Raw genomic sequence first — 21,375 nt, 5'->3', positions numbered from 1 at the left:
GTATAGAGGTCATTTCAAGATTTGAAATCCAACAGAGACTGATGTAGCTGCTTCTCCTGGTAGGAAGGTTCCAGCTAGAATATTTCTAGGTACAGTTCTAAAGTTTTGTAGTTTAGTCTTGGAAAAATAACAGCATTGAGCATTCATTGACAGAATGATGTGCTGAAATCTTTTACCCTGAGTGGAAGAAGCCTTGCTGAGTTGTTGGTAACTTTCCATCCTGATGTGGTTCCTTCTCCACAAGGAGATGCCTTCCCTAGGGTTATATCTATCTTGATAGGTACATTAGAGCTGTTAGCTGTTTAGTTTAGGTGTGCAATTAGAAACTGAGCCAAGTAAAACTTAAGATAAATTAGATTTGTGTGAGGTTGTTGGCTGCTACTGTGTTTGTGAAGAGTAAGATAGTCCAGTGCCAGGAAACCTATTCTGTTTCCAATTAGAAACCATAAAAAAAAAAAAGTAATTAGGCCAAGGAAATTTTAACTATGAGGAGGAAAGGTTGTAGAGATTTTTTTTTCATGCAATTTATGATCTTCTTGTTCAGCCTGAAGATTCCTATGACTTAGAAATGTTTTTGCTTCTGGGTAAACTTTTCAGAAGCAGCAGGTCCAATTTAAAAAACATGAGCCTGGTTCCTGTTAGTTGTGGTGAGATATTACTGTCTGAGTTCATTGGGAACCTGAGTTTTATTTAAATGTACGTTTGAGACTCATAGATTTCTTGGGCTGCCTTGAAAACTTTAACCCAGTCTTTATGTATGTACATTTCTAGAAGTCTGGTCTTCTCCTCTGCTCCCTGACTGTTCATCAGGAAGATGGCATATAATTGTGCCACTGGTATTCCCTGATAAGAGCAGTGAGATTTTTTTCATCCATTTTATAACTAGAATACAGAAGCAGAACTGCCTAAAGTAGTGTTGTCTTTCTAGGTAGGTGTTAGGGGGGAGTTGCTGTGGCCATGTTGAGGTTCTGTTATGACATTTTGCTTGTGAAAGAATGGCCTACCTGTGAGTTGCACAGAAAATATGTGGTTGAAGCTGGTACTAGATTGCAGATTGCTCAAGCCATTATAGTACAAGAACTGTACAGTATCCCTATATCTTGTTTTCTCCACTCCCTTTAGAGATGCTCTGATGTAGGATATCGCTGAGGAGTCCCCATTAAAGTAGAAAAGTTCTGTTTCAGTACATGAATTACACAGAGGGTGTTGGTCTTGTTAAACTCTGTCTTCAGTGCCACGTGCGCTCCTTTCTGTAGAGATTTGGTAACGTCTAGGAATTTCTGCTGTTGTCCGAAAGGAATCTGTTCCAGTCTCCTTCTTGTGGAAGAATCTTGTGTATTCCTTCCACTAAAAGAGTCCCGAATGCATTTCCTTCCCTTCCACCTATTGAAACCCTCCTACATCCTGATACTGTAAGAGGCTATTCTCTTGTTTACACTGGGTAAGCAAAACCTTGCCCCTCAGCCTATAAAGATTCAGCTGCATACCTCCTTGCCTTTGGGGGAAGGGAAGTCCTGGGAACATACAACAGAATGATTTTTATCCTGTTTCTGTAAACTGTCCCTTACTTTTGTGCTGTATTGTGCAATGGTTATTCAGCTGAAACTTCCACAGTGTCTGATGTCATGACTTTATTTTGCTGATTTAAACTCAGAGCAATTCAAGTCAGGTGATTAAAAACCAGAAGATGGGAAGCTGAAGGAAAAGTTGGTTATGAAATGATACTGAAAATAGACACCCTCATTCAAACTTGAGCTTCATCCTAGCTGTGGGCAAAATACATACCAGGTAACAGAACCAAATTCAGTAAACCATTGTAAAAAGGTGGAATGGTTTCACATCTTTTATAGACTCATTTGTGTATGTTTTGTGGCTTCCTGTAATTTGGCAGGCTACATTGTAATACGTTAATAAGAAAATAAATAAACAAAATGTTAAAACAAAAGTCACATGGAATAGAGGGGCACAATTGCTAAATGGCATAAAACATCTTCCCTTGGCACTCATCCAGTTCCCATAGCCTTTAACTGTGACTTGTTGAAATGTCCCATTACAAGCACAGCAGCATGTGAACTGCAGGACATCAGAGTTACTTTTTCCCTGGGCTTTTGATATGTCAGGATTTTTAGTTTTATTACTATTCATATATTCCCTGAAAATGAAACCACTTTGTTGTTCCTAAAACAGAATCTGGCCCCTTAATAGTTCATGAATAAGTTACCGTTTTGAATTTTGAATGGTGGAACTTCATGTATATGCCTTGGACATAGGCATTTAAAAATTAGATACAAATTTTCAGTTCCACATTAATATTTGTTAACACTGTTAGCTTTCCAACTTGTATGTGTGCAAATAGCACAGAATTGACAGAGGATAAATATCATCTAATAAAAAAGAAATCTGCTAAAATGCATATTTAATAGGACTAGGGTTATAAATAAACTATTTCAAATAGTTCTATTCCTAAGTTTATAGAACTGCTTGTGTAGTTAACCATTTGTGAATTTTTTTAAATTGAGCTTGAATGTACTTGACTACAAATGATTGCCTTTTTTACTTGTGCGCGGAATGCACGTATTCATTGCATTCACGTAGGGAACCAACGTGAACAAGTAGGAGAAAAACTGGTTAAATAAGTTAAATGGTTGCCATGCATAAAACAAACAAACAAAAAGTGGAAAAGCTTTGGCTGTGAAGGCTTTCTTGGATGGCCTAGAAACTTGGGTTCATGTTGCTATGGCAAAACAACACAAAGGGACAGATCCTGCTGGCTTTGCTCGAGTATCCCCATTCACTTTGGTGGGACTTGTGACGTGACTTAGAGGAGGAGGATGATTTTTGGCTTGCTTTGGTAGAGAACTGTTTGTTAGCAGTGTTGTAGAGAGCTGTGCAACCCCTGGCACCATGCATGGAAAGAGGAGGGAATAACCAGTGTCCATGTTGATAAGGAAGAGAGGAAGTCGAAGTTGTTCTTTAGGCAGTAAAGGAAAAGGTTAGACAACGAGGAAGATAGAGTTAAGGCAAGGGAAGAACATGTATGGGAAGGGTAGGTGGTGATTAAAGAAACAGATGGTAACTATTGGGGAAAAGGCTTAAGGGAACAGAACTAAAAGGGGAAAATAAAGCAATAAGAACCCAATTCAGCAATAAATGCGGCAAATTCCGGTGCTGTAGAAGCCTTTAATAAGAAACAGAAACACCCCCAAATCTGTGGCTATGGCCACCTGCAGGCATATATATTGCTAGGTTGGACTGTGCAGAGAAGCTTTGAAAAAGTAGTTAAAAAAAAAATCTGGAGAACAAAAGTGAGTAAAAATTGAAGCTAAGGAGGCCACCGATCTTGAGTAATATGTAATAGATATTTTGCTAGAAGTACAGAAACAGGCTGAGTAGAAAGGTGCTTAAATGTTCTGAAGACAGAGCTTAATCTTAGGGCTTTATACTTGGTCCTTTTCATTTGTAGTTCTTCAAGCACTTCAGAGCAGTCCTGTCCTTGTTTTGGAGAGCAGTAATCAGGTGTGGGGATGGATACCTTTCTGCTGGAGGCAGAATGGCACAGAATGTGCCATCCATAGACCACAAAGCCTTATGTCCTGGTAGCTCCTGTCCGTGAGTGCTGGGAAAACCTTAGGGAAAAGGTAAGGTTTTTTGAGAGTAAGCGGCATACTTCTAGCTTCTGAATTCTTTGGTCATGTTGTAGTATTAAAGGTGATTTTTTAGTTAAAAGGATAGCATTAAAAATCCACAAAAGACTGGAATTCTGAGGAAGATGAGTAGCAGATTTTTACAAAGAAAAAGTATTTCAGTTAATGAGAGGTAGGAGGTATCAGTAGTGCACTGAAGTGATTTGTGCTTACTGCTGCTGGTTCTAACAAAGTTAGATTCTTTTAAATACCATTCACTTAAGGAGCGTTTGATGTCCATTAGCTTAGTGTAGCAATGAGATCTGTCCTTGTGTGGCTGGCCATGCTCACAGGCCAGTCAGCACATCCCAGTGTCCTCCAAAAGCATCATATTTTTCACTGGTTTCTAGCTAAGATTTATGCATTAAAATTCTCATGGACATTAGAGGTTCCTACTTTAAACCAAATTAAAACCTCATACTTCCTCCTTTTCTTGTCTTCACATACTTAAAAATGTGGTTTTTCCCTTCCACTCCCCCATTCTTCTTTCAAACCTAATAAAATCTAGTACTAGTAAGATTCTTCCTGATGTTCCCAGTAGCACTCATTCCTGATTGCATCTACACAATTATACTTCTCAATAAAACACACTCTTATGTGCTTTTTAGACCCTCAGTTTGATCAGGACTGGTGGCCTTTTATGATGGCAAGCTTCAGTGAAAATTACCTCAGCAGACTGTGCCTCTTTAGTTTTCAGTGGCTACGTCTGCAGATGCCCTCTTTCGTGAGACTTTCTTGCAGCTTGTAGTAGTATAATGCATTGGCATGAAAACTGTTTAGTAAACCCAAAACTCTCATGTCATTTTCTTTTCCTCTTCCTCATTGGGATTTTTTGGTTATACTTTTAATGTGCCCTTTTGTGACCTCAGTTACAAAAATAGCTACCCAGATATACCCCAAAGGAAAAGATGATTCTCTCGGAAATTTCTTTTGAATCTTGAATTGACTAGCAGTTGTGTTTACTTCTTGGATAAATAATTTAGGTTCTTGATCCCTTTGCACAGCTTTCTCTTCTTGTTTTGAAGGAAATGTCCCCCTATTCTGTGGACTGCCTAAACTTTTTCTAGTTTGCAGGTTTCACATATTCCTCTAGTGACAGCAGATTTTACGCTGAAGCAAGATCTGGCATGTTTTGCACCACAGCTGAATTTTTCTTACGTATTGTCGTATTCATTTCTATTTGGTACTGTCAGATGATCAGATAATAGCAGCTTTGTAGCTGACTTTTGTCAGAGGTGAGGATGATCAAGTTTTCCAAAATGCTGACAAATTGCTTGCTTAGTAGGTTTATTCTTAAATGAATTACTAGTAGCATTTTTCTCTGTGCTTTTTGACTTGAATTGCTGCTGTGTAGCTGGCAGTTTGGAATTAATCCTAAATTCATGAAACTCACTGTCTGTCATCCTTTCACATTGTCTTTCAAGGTTTGAAATTTGCCCTCCTTTTTGAAGTTTGTGAATATGTATCTTAGAGTGAGCCCTTTCTTTAGAAAGCTCTTCCTAATTTTCATTTAGGTCTCCATTATTCACCCTTCACAAGCTGGCAGAATCAGAGTAGAAACCTAGGGCTTTTTGATCATATACTGCCTGGTCCAATTTATAACTTGTACGTGTTAGTGGTCAGTGGGTTGTGGTAGGAATCAAATCAGTCTTTCATTTTTACATACAGATGGAAATGTGTATGTATTCTCTCTCCCTTTTAAATCGTCTTTGCCAAATCAAAGTGGAATTGAAACTTGGCCTTTTTACATACTTAGGTGGCTGACACAGAATGGGATTCTCAGCTGCTCTTGGCAGCATTGCTTTATCTCCAGTTCTTTCCCTGTGTTCCCTATTTCTGCACAACTGAGTGCCTTGTAAAAATGTCACTGAGGAATGAGAGGTTTGTGATGATGGAAGAGTGATCTAAGTAATGTCTTGTGTTTTCCTGTTTAGTATATCACTGAGTGTATGTGCTGTGTGTAATTGCTCTTTTTCTGGTTTCTCTTTTGTTCATTGTTGATGAAATGTTATACATTAGTAACTCAGGTTTCACAATGCTTATTCATTGCCTGTTTGCACATATGACATCTTGCAGGACATTATGATGGTCTTTATAGCTTAGACTGGCTAGAAACCTCATAATTTTCTTTGATAATTTTTCTTTATGGCAGCATTTGAAAAATGAGTTAGCAACCAAATGCTCTCATTGAGTAGACTGCGTTTCTTTTCACCTAGAGAAATAGCAACAAATGATTCCAGCTTAAAATTGAGTTCCCAAATGGTGTTCAATGTTTGTCATAAATTCCTTATGGCTTGCCATTTTGGCATTAAACCTGTTTGATTTGGATTTTCATGTTCAAAAGCTTCTGTGTTAAAGGATTGTCCAACACTCTTGTCAACAATCTAGTATTTCTCTTTAATAAAGGTTGACCTTAATTTACCACAAAGTTCAGTATCCCTCATGGATTTGAGGGTTTAGCTGTATAACCTTACGCTCTAGGGGGAGATGAGAGATATCTAGGAATGCATTGAATGCTTCCAGTAGGTTCAGGATGAATAATTTTTACAAGCCTTTTAAATTGCCCAAGGAAGCGGTCATTTTGTGAGGTTCTCTTGTTTTGAGCTGTTTCTAGCATTGGCTTTGTGTGTGTGTGTTCATCATTCTCCAGAACTTTTTTTTTCTTGAAGATGAACCAATCTCCTACAAAATGTTGTGGAAGAAATCTTTAGGTAAATGATAATTGTTTGGGGTTTTAGGGTGGACTATTGTTGCTTTATGAGTCTTTGTTGTTTCTCTTGCTATTAATGATAGAAATTCATTGCAGTGTCTTGTTACCTCAGTCATGTTGTGTGGTAGTATTGTAGTCCCATCTAACATTTTTTTTTGGATGTATTTATCCTAGCAAGGAGTGGAAAGACTAGTTCATGCCAGAGAACCTGTAAGTGATGAAACATTCAACCTCAATAACACTGATATGTTTTAAGATGGAATAAGCAAAATTGTACAAAACTGATGTTAGATGAATGATAAATAGGTATTTATTTATTGAAAAATTTTAAATCTTAGATTAATATGTATTCCTAAACTTCTGGCCAGTTTTAAAAAGGACAGTGCATGGAAGAGAACAAAAATGCAGTTGGTTTGGGGTTTTTGGTGCTGGCGTGTGTTTTGGTGATTTTTGTGGGGTTTTTGGTTGTTTGTTTGGGTTTTTTTGTGGGTGGTTTTTTGTGTGTTGTTTTTGTTTTTTGTTTTTTGTTTTTTTTGGTGTGTTTTTTGGTTTTTTACCTGCTAAGGCTATTTTAAACATCCCAGGATAGTTTTGCAGGTTCTTGATTTTTGAGGTCAAGGTTTTAGCTTAGTATAACTTAATATAACTGAGTATTTTCATTGTCACAGATAGTGACAATGTTGTATAATTTAATTCTGATGGAAAAAGAATCATACATTAATCATACATAACTTTGTGAATACCAGATAACAAGACACCCAGATCTTGTTTATGCTGTGCAAAGTGATAGGCGTACCACTTCAGAATCAAGAGTAAACTCCCTTTCCTCAGACTGAAGCCAGTAGGTAGTAGATAAAGATTACTAGGTAGCATTACTAGAGTTACAGTGTCTCTATGGGTTTCCTTCATTCACTGCTGTTGTCTGACAATGTTTCTGAGCCACTGAAAGGGAGGCTATGAGGAGGTACACACAGGGGAGTGAACCAGTTACAGAATTTCAACCTAAAATACCTTGTGTCGAAAGCAAACAGGAAACAAAAGCAAATGTTTTTCTTGTATGGGACGCTGAGCTTGAAAGTGAACTGCATGAAATCCAATGTTGTAATAGATACTCAGCTCCTTCCTCAGCTCATATGTTTCTGTCCTGCAGAAGCATGGTGTGTGGGTTCTCTCAGCAGCCTGCAGAAGCCCTCCTGAGCTCTCTTCCCACCCAGGTGGAATTTGGAGCCCTGCTGAGCCTGGTCAGAGGTGTTAGGGGCTGAGTGCTGAGTGAAGGATCTGTTGGAGGCTGTAGTTCTGGCCTAGGCACTGACGGACCCTTCTTGGTGGGTAACCACAGCTCCCTCCACACAGGGCAGTGCCACCTCTGCTGAATGACCCCTGGAGAAATTCTGCAAAGGAGTTTCTGGTGTTTTCCTCATAGCTGTAGGAGTGCTATCAGCAGATATCTGGAAGTGCTGGTCCAGGTGCAGGTTTTCCTTGTGCAGACTTTTGATCATGCACAGCATGGCACACACTGTATGACAGAGCCTAGCCTTCATGCTTAATTCCATTTTAATGTCAGCAAGAACCTTTTAAATGGTATTCATGTTGTCACAGTTTAGATTTCAGTCCTAACTCAGCATTTTGCTATTGCTTAGCCCTGTGGTGTTGTTTGTATTTGCTTGCCCTGCTTTGTGGTGTGTTAGTGGTTGCTGAGGCACCATCTGTCATCTGCTTCTGTGGGTTGGTAATGAAGTAAATTATGTAAGATTTTTATTTGATTGAATATGATGCCAATGTTCTGTTTCCTTACCTGCTTGGTCTATAGTCTTATTCTAGACATCTAGATGACAGAGAATAGATTTAAAAAAAAAAAAAAAAGTATAAGAGGATATTGGGCATCCGGTAAGTGTTTCCCCTCAAAAATCTGCAACATGCATTCTGGGGGCAGAATTTGTGATGTTTTTACACCTGCAGCTGTCAGATGTATATCATATTTTATTTGTATAGCTCATTCAAGTTGTTTTACTGACCTGGTATATCATGTCTCGAAATCTCTTAAACGTTCTGAACTGCTTTATATTTATATTTAGAGTCAAGTGGCCTTGAAAATTTTTCAGAATTTGTGATACTGAGAATTGATGAGTTAAATTTATTGTGTTACCTGTAAACCAGCTAGAGCACATGTGAAACGTTTCTCCATGGTATAATAAAGGTTGCAGCAGATAAATAAGCAAACAAATGTTTATATGTCTCAGAGAAAGTCTGAATACTTAAACTTGTCTGGAGCTCTGTGTACCATTGACAGACTTCAGCAGGACTCCAGTATTAGTCAACAGAAAGGACGCTGAAATTTCATTTTCAAGTAGATCACAACTTGCACAATGTGTAATATGAAAGAGCAACAGCTGCAATACGGGAGGGAAAAGTATTAGGCTATTGGTACCTAGGGTATCTGGCAATATAAAATGCACTCCTTGAGTAGTTCTTTAAGAAAGAATTCTGTTTCTTTTGTTACAAGAGACATAATTTTAAATATGTAGTAACATTTCTGTAAGTTATATTGGTATTAAAATGTATTTTTACTTCTTTCTGTAGGCTATTAAAAGTCTGGAAGATTCCACTTCAAAACATACCACAAATTTCAAAGGAAGTAAATCTACATGAAGAGCTACAAAGGGAGTTGATTTGAGAAGATACAGCATTTGCAAAAATGTCTTCAAGTTGTGTGACTTCAGTGTTTGCTTTGATGATTTTGTGCTTTGCAGCTGCAGGTAGGTGACAGTATGTAAATCATGCATTCAGTGTAAATTTTTGTATATATTCAGAATTATTGATCAAAAATACTTTTTCATGCTGGAAAAATGTAGGTCAGCTAAAGTTTATATTTATGTCTAGGTTTCATATAAAACTATTGTGATCATAACTGCTAGTATAGTGATGTGAGAAACAATGCTGTTCCTATAAGAGTTTTCTTGCACCTATGTCCCCCTTAAAATCATTAAAGAACTGCAGTAGTAATGTAAATTATTTTTGTAATATATTTACTTGAATAAAAGGGAATTGCATGGTGCACATATATATATATATATATATATATATATGGTTGCTATAGAAGCCTCTGGGAGTGGAAGCAGGGTATCTCTGCCAGCATGATGCTGAGGCCAAACTATTAACTCTGTCAAGAGGCTGGATTTATTACCCTGGGTGCAAGGTTGTGCTGGTGAAGCTGAGCTAGGGTCTTTCTACAGAGCTGGTCTGAAAGAGTGTACCAACTCAGCTCAGTGCTGCCTTCAAGGTCTGTAATCTGGAACAAAGTCCTGATTATTTTAGTTCATAGAAAGAAAGTTTTGACACAATCCCAGAAAGGTTCATAATAGGTCTATCCATCCTTCCTGCCCTCAATCATTCCCGGCTAATCGGTTTTAAAGTTAACTGTCAACAGTGATGGCAAAGATCTTTTAATAACAGTTGTCAGTGTTGCTGGAGGTGTCATAGGTTAGGAATATGCATTGCTATTTATGGGGATTGTTCTTGTCCCATGTTTTATCCCAGATAGGGATTCTTAAAGCAGTGTGTTGTAATAACATGTGACAGAGAAAGGAAAGTTCTGTAGTGTTCAAGTACCTAGCTTATGTTGTAGTTTCTTCAAGTGCTGAAGTGATTCTTCTCGGTATGTTTGTTTGTCAAAGTTCTTCCTGTGGTTGCAAGGGGAAGCCTCTTCTTATGTGTCCAGCTTGCATACAGTGCAGGTCACTGGATAAGAGGCCAAGTGGATATATAGTCAGTAAAAATGAGGTAGTGGGAAAAGCGGACAGTGGACAGATGGCTAGCTTAAATCTGAGATGTCCTCACTGTGGAAATGATGACCAGCTTTGGAAGAGACAGGGCTGAGCAATTAAATGTGTTACAATTTGGCTTCCTTTCATCATCAGCATGGAAAATTATGTTGTTTCAAGCCCTCAAGCCTTGTGGGAATTTCTCTGGGGTTGACCTCCTGAAGGCATCCATCCAACATTAGTAACTTCAATTGTTTAATAGTACGTGATGCTAACATTTTGCAATAGCTTCATTACAGATGAACTTTCAGCAGTACAGGGCGTGTCTGAGTGTGTCTGTGGCTTGAGCTGAGGATATGAATGCTAGTCTTGGCTGAGAGGAGCGATTACTTGGAGCAAATGTGAATCATTATAGATGTGTAAAAAATCTACTTTAAAAGAAAGAGCCAGTGCAGAAAATAAAAACTGTTATAATTGATCGCAACCACAATTCCATTTCACCGCTGACGAGATTGCTTGCCTAAGAAGTTAGTTTACCTCTTAATGCCAGCTTTAATTAAAACCCACTAATTTGAAAGTGCTATCAACATAATACTACAATTATAAAGTTATCCAGTGTTCAGAAACCTTAACATGTCTGTCCTGAAGTTTTTTGTAGGTATTTTTTTTGTTTTGTTCCCTAATTCTGTGTTTTCCTCTGGCAGCTGTTCTTGAAACAAACTCTTAAAAAGCACTATGGCCTTGGATTTGATCAGATGCTTATTCATAAGTAGAGTCATAGAATGATTTTGGCTGGAAAGGATCTCTGCAAGTCTAGTCCAGCCACCTGCTCAGAGCATGGCTAGCATCAAAGTTATTTCTTTCTTGAAGACTGATTCTTCCCACTGTCTGCATGGAAAGAAGATAACTGAAGGAAGTAGAAGGGGTCAGTTTGTTAGGGGGAGGTGAGGAAGCATGATCGTTGTGGTTTCTAGCTGTGCCTGTCCTGGGGGTTTTGCTTTTCTTCCATGCTTTTTATTTTTGCAATAAATTCTTAATGAGAACAACTAGTTAATGTCCTTAGAGAGTATCATGACTACAGTAAGATAAGAGAAATAAGGAACTGATGGACTCTGAAGCAGGGAGACAAAGAAAGAGATATCTCGGGCAGATACGATTACAGAGGAAGGACAGCTCTCTGAAGGTTATTTAGTTAGAGCTTTTGCAATCATTTTTTGTTTAGTAGTCACCTAGTCCTGTTAACCCAAACAATTATACTTTAAATGCAGGGAGTTTGTGACTATAGGTGAAATATAAGTGGGAGCAAGCAATGTATTCTAGTTGTGTGTGGAAAAAGCTGTGGCAGATGCCCATGAGCTGTTGTTAGCATGATGGCCAGGATACTGCGGGCTTGGCTCTTAATTGCCAGTGTATAAAACCCACACTTTTTCAGGCTTGAACCATTAACATACTAGTATAAATAAAGTGAGAAGTATAAATAAAACTAAGATGGATAAATAAAATCCCTACATGCATGTGGTGAAGCCTGGGGGAGGCAGGGGGCAGCATGCCACCTCCCTAGGGTGTTGATTTTTATATAGTGAGCCTTTTTCCAGCTTACTCTTTGTAAGGAGTGCTGCGGGAGAGCACACCTTTCTTTTGTTTGCCAGTCCTACAGTGACACTGCTCTTACTGGTCTAGGTTTCGTTGCTGACTTTCCAGTATTCTTCAGCACTGTAATCTTTTCAGGTATAGGTGATCTTGTAGACAGAATATGGGGGTGGGATGGGGGGTGAGGGTGTGTGTCTGTGGGTTTTTTCCTTTCATTCCTGTTTTTTAAGGTATTAATGCGTTAAATCTCAAAAAACATGAGTTGGATGACATGATGCACTGAGATGCATATTCAAACCTCAGCCACAAAACTGCATGTTTTCATGCTAATAGCTTAAAGAATACACCTCACTAACTTTGCAGTGAAAATGGTCTGTATAAATATTCAAAGAATATCTGTCTATTTCTCTGTCTCCTCTTACTTCCTGATGTATGTAGCTAAATGTTTATCTGAATCTGGTGTACTTTTAGCTTGTACACAGATTCCTTGTAAGCTCATATTTATACAGCTTAAATTGTACATAAAAAGACTGCAAAGAAATCCTTGATTCTGGTGAGATTTTTTTCTTCCCTGTGTAAAGTCCAAGGCAGGATGGAGAGGAGATCTGCTGGCAAACTACCTGCCTGTCTGAAGGAATTATGTTTTTGAAGTGGGCTTAAACTAAGGTCTGGCAACCTGCAGCAGGAACTCCACACAAACACTCAGAACTGCACACGCTACAGCCTTGGATAACCTCATAAGCAAGTCTGGCTTTGTAGTCTTGGGAGCAAAAATATTCTGTCCTAATGTGGCTTAAATCAAAGGCTGAAGCATATTTATTTTTCTTGCTGGCAAATTTGTGCAGTTGGGTGCATGATGTCTGTCTTGATAAAATGTCTTTGAGGACAGCTGAAACGCACACCTGCTGTAGACACCAAGGGCCAAACTTTCAATGAGATATGTTCTTCCATGAACAAATGGGAAACTTTCTTTAACTTGAACTACTTTTCTTCCTTTTTCTTTCCTGCCTTACTGGTTAGCTGGAAAGAAGATAGAAAGGTGTTACAGCTTGTGTATCTGCACTGGCCAGGGGTCTCATTCCAGCTTTCTGGGGTAGATCCTCTAGTGGTGCAAATCATTCCCTCTGCTGACAAAGCCAGCACAGCTCTGGCATCTGATGCTAACTAGAATTTGCCCATGGAGCTATGTTCTTTTTCCCTCAACCCCCTGGACATTTGGTGTTGCCTGTGCTTGCTTTGTAGACACCTCTCTCCTTGTGACAGTTTCATGGTTGTGGTCAGGCTGATGGAGAGACTGTAAGAATTGTATATATTGAAGAAATTACACATTTTCTGTAATACTGAGCTTACTGGTTTATCTACTCACACTAGTTCTGTCTCTATGGTTTTCTTTCAACAGCTCTTTATTCTCTGGTTCTCTACTGTATTGTTAATCTAGCTTTTTCTTTCTTTCTACATACTTGTTCTTATAAGTAATTTTACGTTGTTCAGAGCATGTGTGCTTCATTTAAGTCTGTTTGCTTGTGAGCTAATGTATCTTCTGGATCTGTGCCCCCCGGGTATGGTGGTGATGGGGTGCCATGTTAATAAGAGTAATGACAGGAAGAAACAGGCACTGTCATGACTTTTGTTTTTAAAGAGGAACTTCCCCTGACCTTGAACACTGTGTTTCCAAAATCAATATAGGATCCTTCAAAGTATAATAGAAAGTCCTTCCACTGGAAGGTGAAGGACGTGAACTAAAAAAATAAAAAAAATGCTGGGAGTCACTCACAAATTTCCTTCCTTTTCAAACAGTGTTTGCTGGGTATTTCTCTGATGTAATTAAATTGTAAGTTTTATTTTTCCTCAAAATATTTGTTGCCAGTGGTGTGGCATTTTTTGTTTGTTTAAGTTGTGGTTAGAGGATGAGAACCAAGGGACAGAGTCTGGCTCTTGAATTATTCGGACTGAAGTAAAGCGCAGACTGGTTGCAGCTTTTGCATGGATAGAGATTTCAATCTCCACCTCTCTTTTCATTCAGTTCTTTCTCTTTTGTTGGGGGGTTGGAACTAGATGATCTCTTCCAACCCAAACCACTCTGATTCTATAATCAGCCAACTTCTGCCTCCCTTGAAAACTACCCAGTCCTATCACTTTATGGTCTGAATAGTCAGTCTTTTAGAGGATGAGATGAACCAGTACTTGGAGCATTTAAAGACTTGCAAGCTGAGAGAAGATTTAGAGGAGCAGAGGACTGGTTTGCATGCTGTGCCTTGCTTGTCTTCTATCTGTGCCACTGCCATGCTTTGGGTCAGAAAGCCTGGGAGCCCTCCTGTAGGGGCCATAAGGGAATGGCTGTGCTCTTTTCATGAGAGCCCATCATGCTCTCAGTTCTGAGGAATGTTAATTAGGAACCACTGATTAACTTTTAAGGGTGGAAATTGTTCTAATTTTTTTAATCCTTTCAGTACTGTGATGGTGATTTGAAGCATCTTACTGCCAGATGTTCATCTGATACGGAACTAGAGGTTGAATTCCTAACTTGTCAGTGACTTTGGTGAGATAACTTTGAGAAGCCAAAATATACATTAAAAATTGATAGTTAATCTTCTTTTTGTGTGAAATCAATACCTTTCAAGCAGTAAATGATGTCTTTAAGTGAGCAATTTAAACACAAAGACCTATTAAAACTGGGAAACTAGACTAAAACTGTAGGTCCTCTGAATTAATGTTTCTTCAGCCCTGCCATTTGGTGATCTGTTCCTGTGTAAATTCACTTCTGAATCTGATTTTTCTGTCTGTCTCTCGACCAACTCCATTGAGTCAGATCCTGTGCCATTTCTGTGTGGTTTATGCATAAATAGTATTTTTATCTTCCAAAACCACACAAAAATTCTGAAGAATTTTGAGTGTCAGGATACAGAGAAAGGTTATGTGTTTTAGAAGAGGTAATTGTATCACAAACTTGAATGGCTTGAACTCAGCAGACTGCATTTTTCCTGTATCAGCAAGGCTCTGAAGCTAAAAACAGTTGAATTTTGGCAGAGTTCTGCACCCACGTGGAACAGTAGGATGTGGGGTTGTGGGTCCTGATTCAGCAAAACAGAACTGAGCATATATCGAAGTGCTTTGCTGAATGAGAGCATTTATCAGTAAACATGAAAGTCTGGTTCTTTGATTAAAATTGACTCTGGATGATGCCAAAGGAATTCTAAGAAATATCAAGCCCATAATGCAGTACTTGAATTGGAAAGATGCAGGCAAATGGCAGCATTACTGAGTGTCTCTGGAGGGAAGTACTCAACTGATGAAAAGTAGTTTTGCAGAAAATTTTATAGCATGGAATGGTGAATGGCATTAATCCTTGTCTTTCTAAGGAAATTTATTGAAGTTTTTTTTTTTTTTAGAGGAACTTGTCTTTAACAAGTTTTAAGCATCATGTAATTATTTTATAAATACAGAGCTAAAAATAATTATTTTGTTTTCTGAGGGGAGTTGAGATTGTGTTTGCAGATCTTTTAATATCCTTTCTGTACTGTAGGCCCTTAGTAACTCTTTCTTAGCTTCTCTATTTGTCATTTATCTTAAAAATAACACAAACTCTTGATCTCTTTAATTAAAAAAAGAAAAGCGGAAAGGGCATATTTACTTAACTAAGTATGGTATTTTAGTCTTATCTGATCAAGGAGAGGTACAGCAGTTTTCTGAACTCAAGGGTCTATGGAGTTAAGTGGTATACTTCGGGGCATATCTAAAAAAATTTGTCTTCTAATATGTATTTGCCTTTTTTTTTTTCTGTTATCAAAATTACCTCAGAGTTTCATATGTTGAACCTGCTTACCTTGCCTGTACAGAATGATAACTTTATTCTGTGCTTGCCTGTTGTTTTTTTCTGCAAAATAATATAAATTCTGTCATGTGGACCAAGTAGGGCATGTACAAGAATCAAACAGCATACTTCTTATCTGTTGCCACAGGAAGAATTAGGCTCCAAGGGCTGTAGCACCCCAAACCCAACATTCCTGAGTGTGATCTTAGGGTGTCTCAACCACAAATGGAGCATCTGCTATTAGAAAAATAGTTGTTATTTTCACATGAAAAATGTATTGAGTTTCTGCAAGTTTTTTTCTTTTACAAGTTTTTTCCATTTTTCCACTGAAATATATTTGCATGAATCAACATTGTTGGTTTACTACTGGTTATGTTACAGAGAGAATATAGGGACAAGATATATGTCTTGAAAGAACAGAAATAATTTCATCCTCTGTAGGTAATGACAATAAAAGGAACTGAAGTCCCTCAGGCAGTAAGTCATATGAGAGATGAATTTGAAGGGGAAAAAAGCCATATTTAGCACAAAGACTCTGTGTCATGTTTCATTACCTGAAGGCATTGAGTTGGATTCCTCTTTAGTGTAAACTTGTTTTAAGTCAATGGAATTTCACCGAGGATAAATTTTGACCCCAGGTGACAAAAGTAAAGGTTTTTAATAATTCCATAAAGTGCAGCTGCTTCAAGCACAGTGTGCTTTTTTTCATATTTTTAAGTATACTTTATAAAAGATGGAGGGTATTGTTCCCTTACTTGGCAGCTACTACACTGTGAGACTTACTAATAGGCAGTTAATAAAAAAGGGATTTTACATGTCAGGAATGGAAAGAACTAAACTGAAAATGTTATTACACTCATTATTGGAAGCAGTGCATAGAAGAAGTAACAAATAAAGGAATTCAAGGTTAGATGACGGAAACATTTGTAAGTTTTGTTGCTCGTTTATTTCCTGAGCAAAAAGTTTACTTTCCTCTAGAACAGGTTTGGTGTTTTGGTGTTTGTTGTTGTTGTTTTGTTTTAAAATTTTTAATTAATTAACTTAACACTTGGAGCCAAGAGTGGGTGAAGAGTTGATTTTGTGGCTGTCTTCTTGTCCGCTTTTCTTTTTCTTCACTTCCTAGATCACCAAATTTGCTTTGTCTGGAAAGGATGCTTGATGCAGTTTTTCTTTGAGTAAATGGAAATTTTCTTTACATTATTAATTTCCATTTAAATGGAGCAGTAAAACATATGTCCTACTAGAGGTTCTCCTCAAGCTATCTTGATTCAAGCTAAGTCAAGCTGACATCTTTTTCCTTCACAAGACTGTATGCCTTTCATTAATGTGTAATAATCGATGAGCGTAAATGGCCATTTAGCATTAAAATGTCATAGTGGTTCTCTAGGCTTCAGCAATGGTATGAAACTGAGTAAAGGTGAAAAGGTTAGTTGAAAATGTAGGTATTGCTTAAGTAGTTTGCACATTTGGGTTTGCTTTAAAGAAATCTGTAGAAGATGAGAAACTTTTATATCAATGGCCACACATTGTATATATCTGTGTGTGTGGTTTCTGTGTTTAGTCCAAGTGGATGAGTCCAGGTTACTCTTGGGGAAACAGCTGCTCTAAGGCATAAAACCTCCATGTGGCTCAGGACACTGCTGGGCAGGAGCACTGCCCCCTCTGCTGTGTCTGAGGACCGTGGTGGAGTCTTCTCCTGCCTGTTGACTAACGTGCACTTTTCATACAGCCAATGCACAGCTGCCCTGTGTGACTTGACATGTGGATGTTCATCCTGTGTGGTGACTAAATGTAAATGCCTGTGTATGAAGAAGAACCCTTGGGAGAGGGTGGAGTGAGTTATGGGCTGTCAAATCGATTCTCCCCAGCTGTGGCCCATCCTCAGCCAGCTCCTCCAGGAGCAGGGACTCCTGGAGCAGAGTGTAGTGATGGCCAGCTGGACCATTTTTCTTGCAGAGTCCCTGTGGCCCAGTGGCTATAGGTGTATTAAATGCATAGGACTAAGTTAGGAGCTTCGACTTTTGACTGAAGGATGGAAAGCTTGTATCTGGATTAGTGACTTTCTCTGTGATCTTGCCATGAGTTATTTCATCTCTCAATCTTGGTCTCTTGCTATGTAAAATAGATGTGTTCTGCCCCATAGTCTTCCATCCAGGACTGTTTGAAGGGCTAATGCAATAGCTTTAAAGTACTCGGATCACATCAGTGCTAACTGCTGTTATCTTGTTAATTCTTCAAAATCTCATGCCTACCTTCCCCCCGCGCCGCCCCCCCCCCCCCCCCCCCCTTTTCCCCGATCTCTTCTTTTTTGGAGACATAAAAATAGTAAAAGGTTTTATTTAAAGATCTGCAGACTTCTTGCTTTCCTTATTTGTGTTTAGACTAATGGATGGTGAACTGCACAAGTTCCTTGTGATCTCGGATAAGGAACAAGCTGGCTGAAGTTTTGGCAAGTCATAAATTAGTTATGATGTCCCGAGGAGTGTCTTAACTGGTGGAGCTGCTTCTCTTCTCTTTTATTCTCCTGCCATGCGAAACCTGATTTTAAAAAAACCAAACCGCACCATTTTTACAGGAAGTAGAATCAGTCATACTTGAAGCAAGGGAGTGAAACACTTACTTTACAGTAGGCAAAAGGATTTTCAGGTGAAATGTGACTCTCTTCTTGCATCATTAGAAGAAATCTTACAACAGCAGGTAGGACTACATTACATCTCATGCATAGTTTGAGCAACATGTTGCAAGTTTAGTATGTGGCTCGTTTCTTGCATTAGGGCAGACTTCATCTTTGGAGATGATTTGTTAAACTATGTAATTTGTGGGAGTTGCCAGTTTTCTACATTTTCTGCTTTGAAATGTCAGATCAGTCTGGCAAAATTTCCTTTTATAGCACTACTGAATTCAGAGTGGTAACTATGGGATATTTTCACCTTCAAGCTGAAAAAGTAATGGGTGTTTGGGAAAACTGGCAAGAAAACTGTTCAGAGATTACCATGGATATTACTTGTCTCGGTTGCTTTTTGGAACAAGGCCAGTAGCAGTTGTTTTTCTTGCTGAAATAGTGCTTGTGGTCATATTGTTGGTTGTATTTGCTTTCATTCTCCCAGTGCTAATGTTTGATCTCTGTGATAACATGTATCGTCACAGATGGAAGTAAGAGCTATAATATGCATCATAGGAAGGGCTCTGAGGTTTTTTTAAAAAAATTACAATTGCCTAAACTGTAACACCTAGGCAAATGCTTCTCCAGTGTCTCTTGTTGAAATGCAAGCTAACTTTAGTAATAGTTTCTATAATAAGAAAAAAAATCATATAACTGAAGTGCACAGAATGAGGAATACTTTATACTAGTGGCAGAAAAATAAAAGCAATCTTGAAAGACCCTGTTCTGTTGCTTGTGAATTCTGTTGAAATCTCTATTCTTTTTTATTTTTTGAAATTAGCAAAGCTAGGGTTTTTAAAACCATTTCATGCCCAAAGTAAAACAATGTTTAAGATTCTCTGTGATGGTTGATTTTTAATAAAAGAATTTTAAAAAATGAAGTTGCTTAATTCCAGGTCTCTCGTACTTTTGAGATCCAGTAAACGTAAATTTGCGGCAAGAAGCCTGTGAGTAAGTCAGCTCTTATGAATACCAGACTGAACTTCAACTTTATTGATATGATTCAGGAGAAAAGAATTCTAATGAAGCAGTTCTGAGTATTGGGCTGCTTTATGGTGTTGTTAAAATCTTCCTGTATGTGGAGAAAACCTAACCAGCTAATTCTTCTGTTTGTTTCAACATCACACGAGGACTTCGCAAAGTATTCAGAAAAAAAAAATTGTCTAGTAAAGGTTGCTAACAAAGAACTTTTATTATTATTTTTTTAATTTTTTTTTTTATTCCTGCCTCGAGGAGTCCTAGAATGTAGCTTCCCTCTTTCTCCAAAGAAATAATAATGCACTTAAGATGGTTTTATAAGTCAAGCATTCATGTATGTCTATGATTTGACAAGATTCCTCAAAGAAAAAGTAGAGTGAAATCAGGATTTATTAAGGAGAATTTCTGAGCAATGAATCAATGCTTTTTTGGCCTAGTGGACTGGATTAATTAGAGCAATAAACATTTTTTGTTCTAGTTGACTGAACTAACTAAGTTGATTCAGTTCAGATACCGGTGTTATCTCTTTGTTCCAGTTGCTTTCATTACATTTTTGAAAGGAGCAATGCTCTATTCCAGTAGGAGTGTTATGATTTTTCTCCAGTGCCCCTCGGTGCAAGCTTCTATGCTGGTGTCCCAGTGCTCCCTGGTGGGGTCCCTTGCTGGAATGCTTCTCTGGGGATTCAGTTTTCTGCTTTGCAGGCTACAAGTTCCTGCAACTGGAAAGGGTTCTTTTCTAGACTGTAATGTTTTGCACAGTTGCTATATTTTCTGCCCTTTAATCCCTTTCTAAACCAGTCAGTAGGTGTCTGATCCTGATATGGTCATACAACATTATATCTCTAGGACAATTCTATGGCAGAAAGTTTAGAGCAAAGTAGCACAGCTCCTTCTTCCTTAATAGAATTAATCCTAAGGTTCATGTCCTGAAGTGGTAACAATACAGTTGTCCTGGTCTGAAGTCTTGATATTTCTCCTCCATTTGTGATACATGGGTGGGTTTGCTTTTTCTTCCTATCTACTTCTTGTTAGCTTCCTCCACACTATTTTGATAAATAGGCAACGACTTGTACAGAGAGAGATTTAGTGGGAACCTGCTGTGCAAGGACTGCCGTGCCAATGGAGGGACTCATGCTATTACTCACTTCTAGTGGGATCCTGCAATGAATATGATGCTCTCTGCTCCCCTCTTTCCTTGGGGGTACATTCTTTCTCCTGTGTCTAATTGTAACTGTCTGTATCCAAGACGTGTGTTTAGTATGTTTTCTTAGTTAGGGTGATCTCATCACTAATGAGCATTTGATGCCTTTGTAATGCTCTTAATATATGCATGGAGCAGCTGGCACAGACTTTTTAAACAACCATCCTTGTTGTCTCTTGGATAATCTCAAAGAATGTTTAAATACAACAGTGCAGTCACATTGAAAGTTTTTAATACAAACATATTTTTTTCATACAATGGCTTAACAATGTATTTTGGGCTATATATGAGGTCTCTGCATTTATGGTGAATGAAAACTGCAGTCAACTGTCCTAGGTGGTGAACTAAACTGTTGATGGCAGTTAAAGAATTGCTGAATGAGAGTACACTTCTGTGCTTTATTCCTGAATATATTTGAATTGATACTGTAGCCTTGTTATCCAGAGAAAAGGGCTTTTGTGCTCAACAAGAGCTTTGTTCTTCTTTTCCAGCCAAGCTTGTGGCACCGGTAGTAGGGCTGAGAGTAGTGGGACTGCTGGACTGCTTTGCCTTGTTTCTTATTATGTCAGGCCTGTGTTGACCTTGTGGGGAGGGGTGCAGTGGGTGGGTGTCTGTTTATTCAGTTGTTTGTATTCCATTAGAAAATGTTGGTACCACTCTTCAGTTAATCAGTAGGTGGTGGCTTTTTTAAAGCAGGGATACAGTCAGGCTTACACTTAACCAAGTAACTTCTATTGCGGTGTAATGTTAAGACTGTCTCTGCATTGTATGGCCAGTAAATTATCATGAATCTCATGAGACATTAGTAAAATAATGGGTATTAACTTCATTGAAGGGAATGAAAGTTTAACCACTGGTCCACTGATAGGAAGAACAAGTTTCAGCCTGGCTCCTGTGTGCTTATGTGAGAGTTTTTGAAGTCCTAGAAGAGTGGTTGGTTTTCCATGCACCTTCATGATTGCTAGAGCAAACACAGGGA

At 38.4% G+C, this 21,375-nt stretch overlaps 1 protein-coding gene across 2 annotated transcripts in view; it reads left to right on the top strand.

Annotated features, from left to right (window-relative positions):
• Nucleotides 1–21,375, top strand: part of TGFBR3 (transforming growth factor beta receptor 3) — a 127,009-nt gene that overhangs the window by 6,745 nt on the left and 98,889 nt on the right. For both annotated transcript variants that reach the window (XM_074906555.1, XM_074906554.1), the window contains exon 2: nt 8,974–9,149. In XM_074906555.1, coding sequence (XP_074762656.1) covers nt 9,089–9,149 — 61 coding nt within the window. In that variant the 5' untranslated portion in view covers nt 8,974–9,088. The remainder of the gene's footprint in view (nt 1–8,973; nt 9,150–21,375) is intronic.

This window comes from Athene noctua, chromosome 5, assembly GCF_965140245.1.
Source record: "Athene noctua chromosome 5, bAthNoc1.hap1.1, whole genome shotgun sequence".
Taxonomy (NCBI): Eukaryota; Metazoa; Chordata; class Aves; order Strigiformes; family Strigidae; genus Athene; species Athene noctua.
This window is presented reverse-complemented; position numbering and strand designations above follow the sequence as displayed.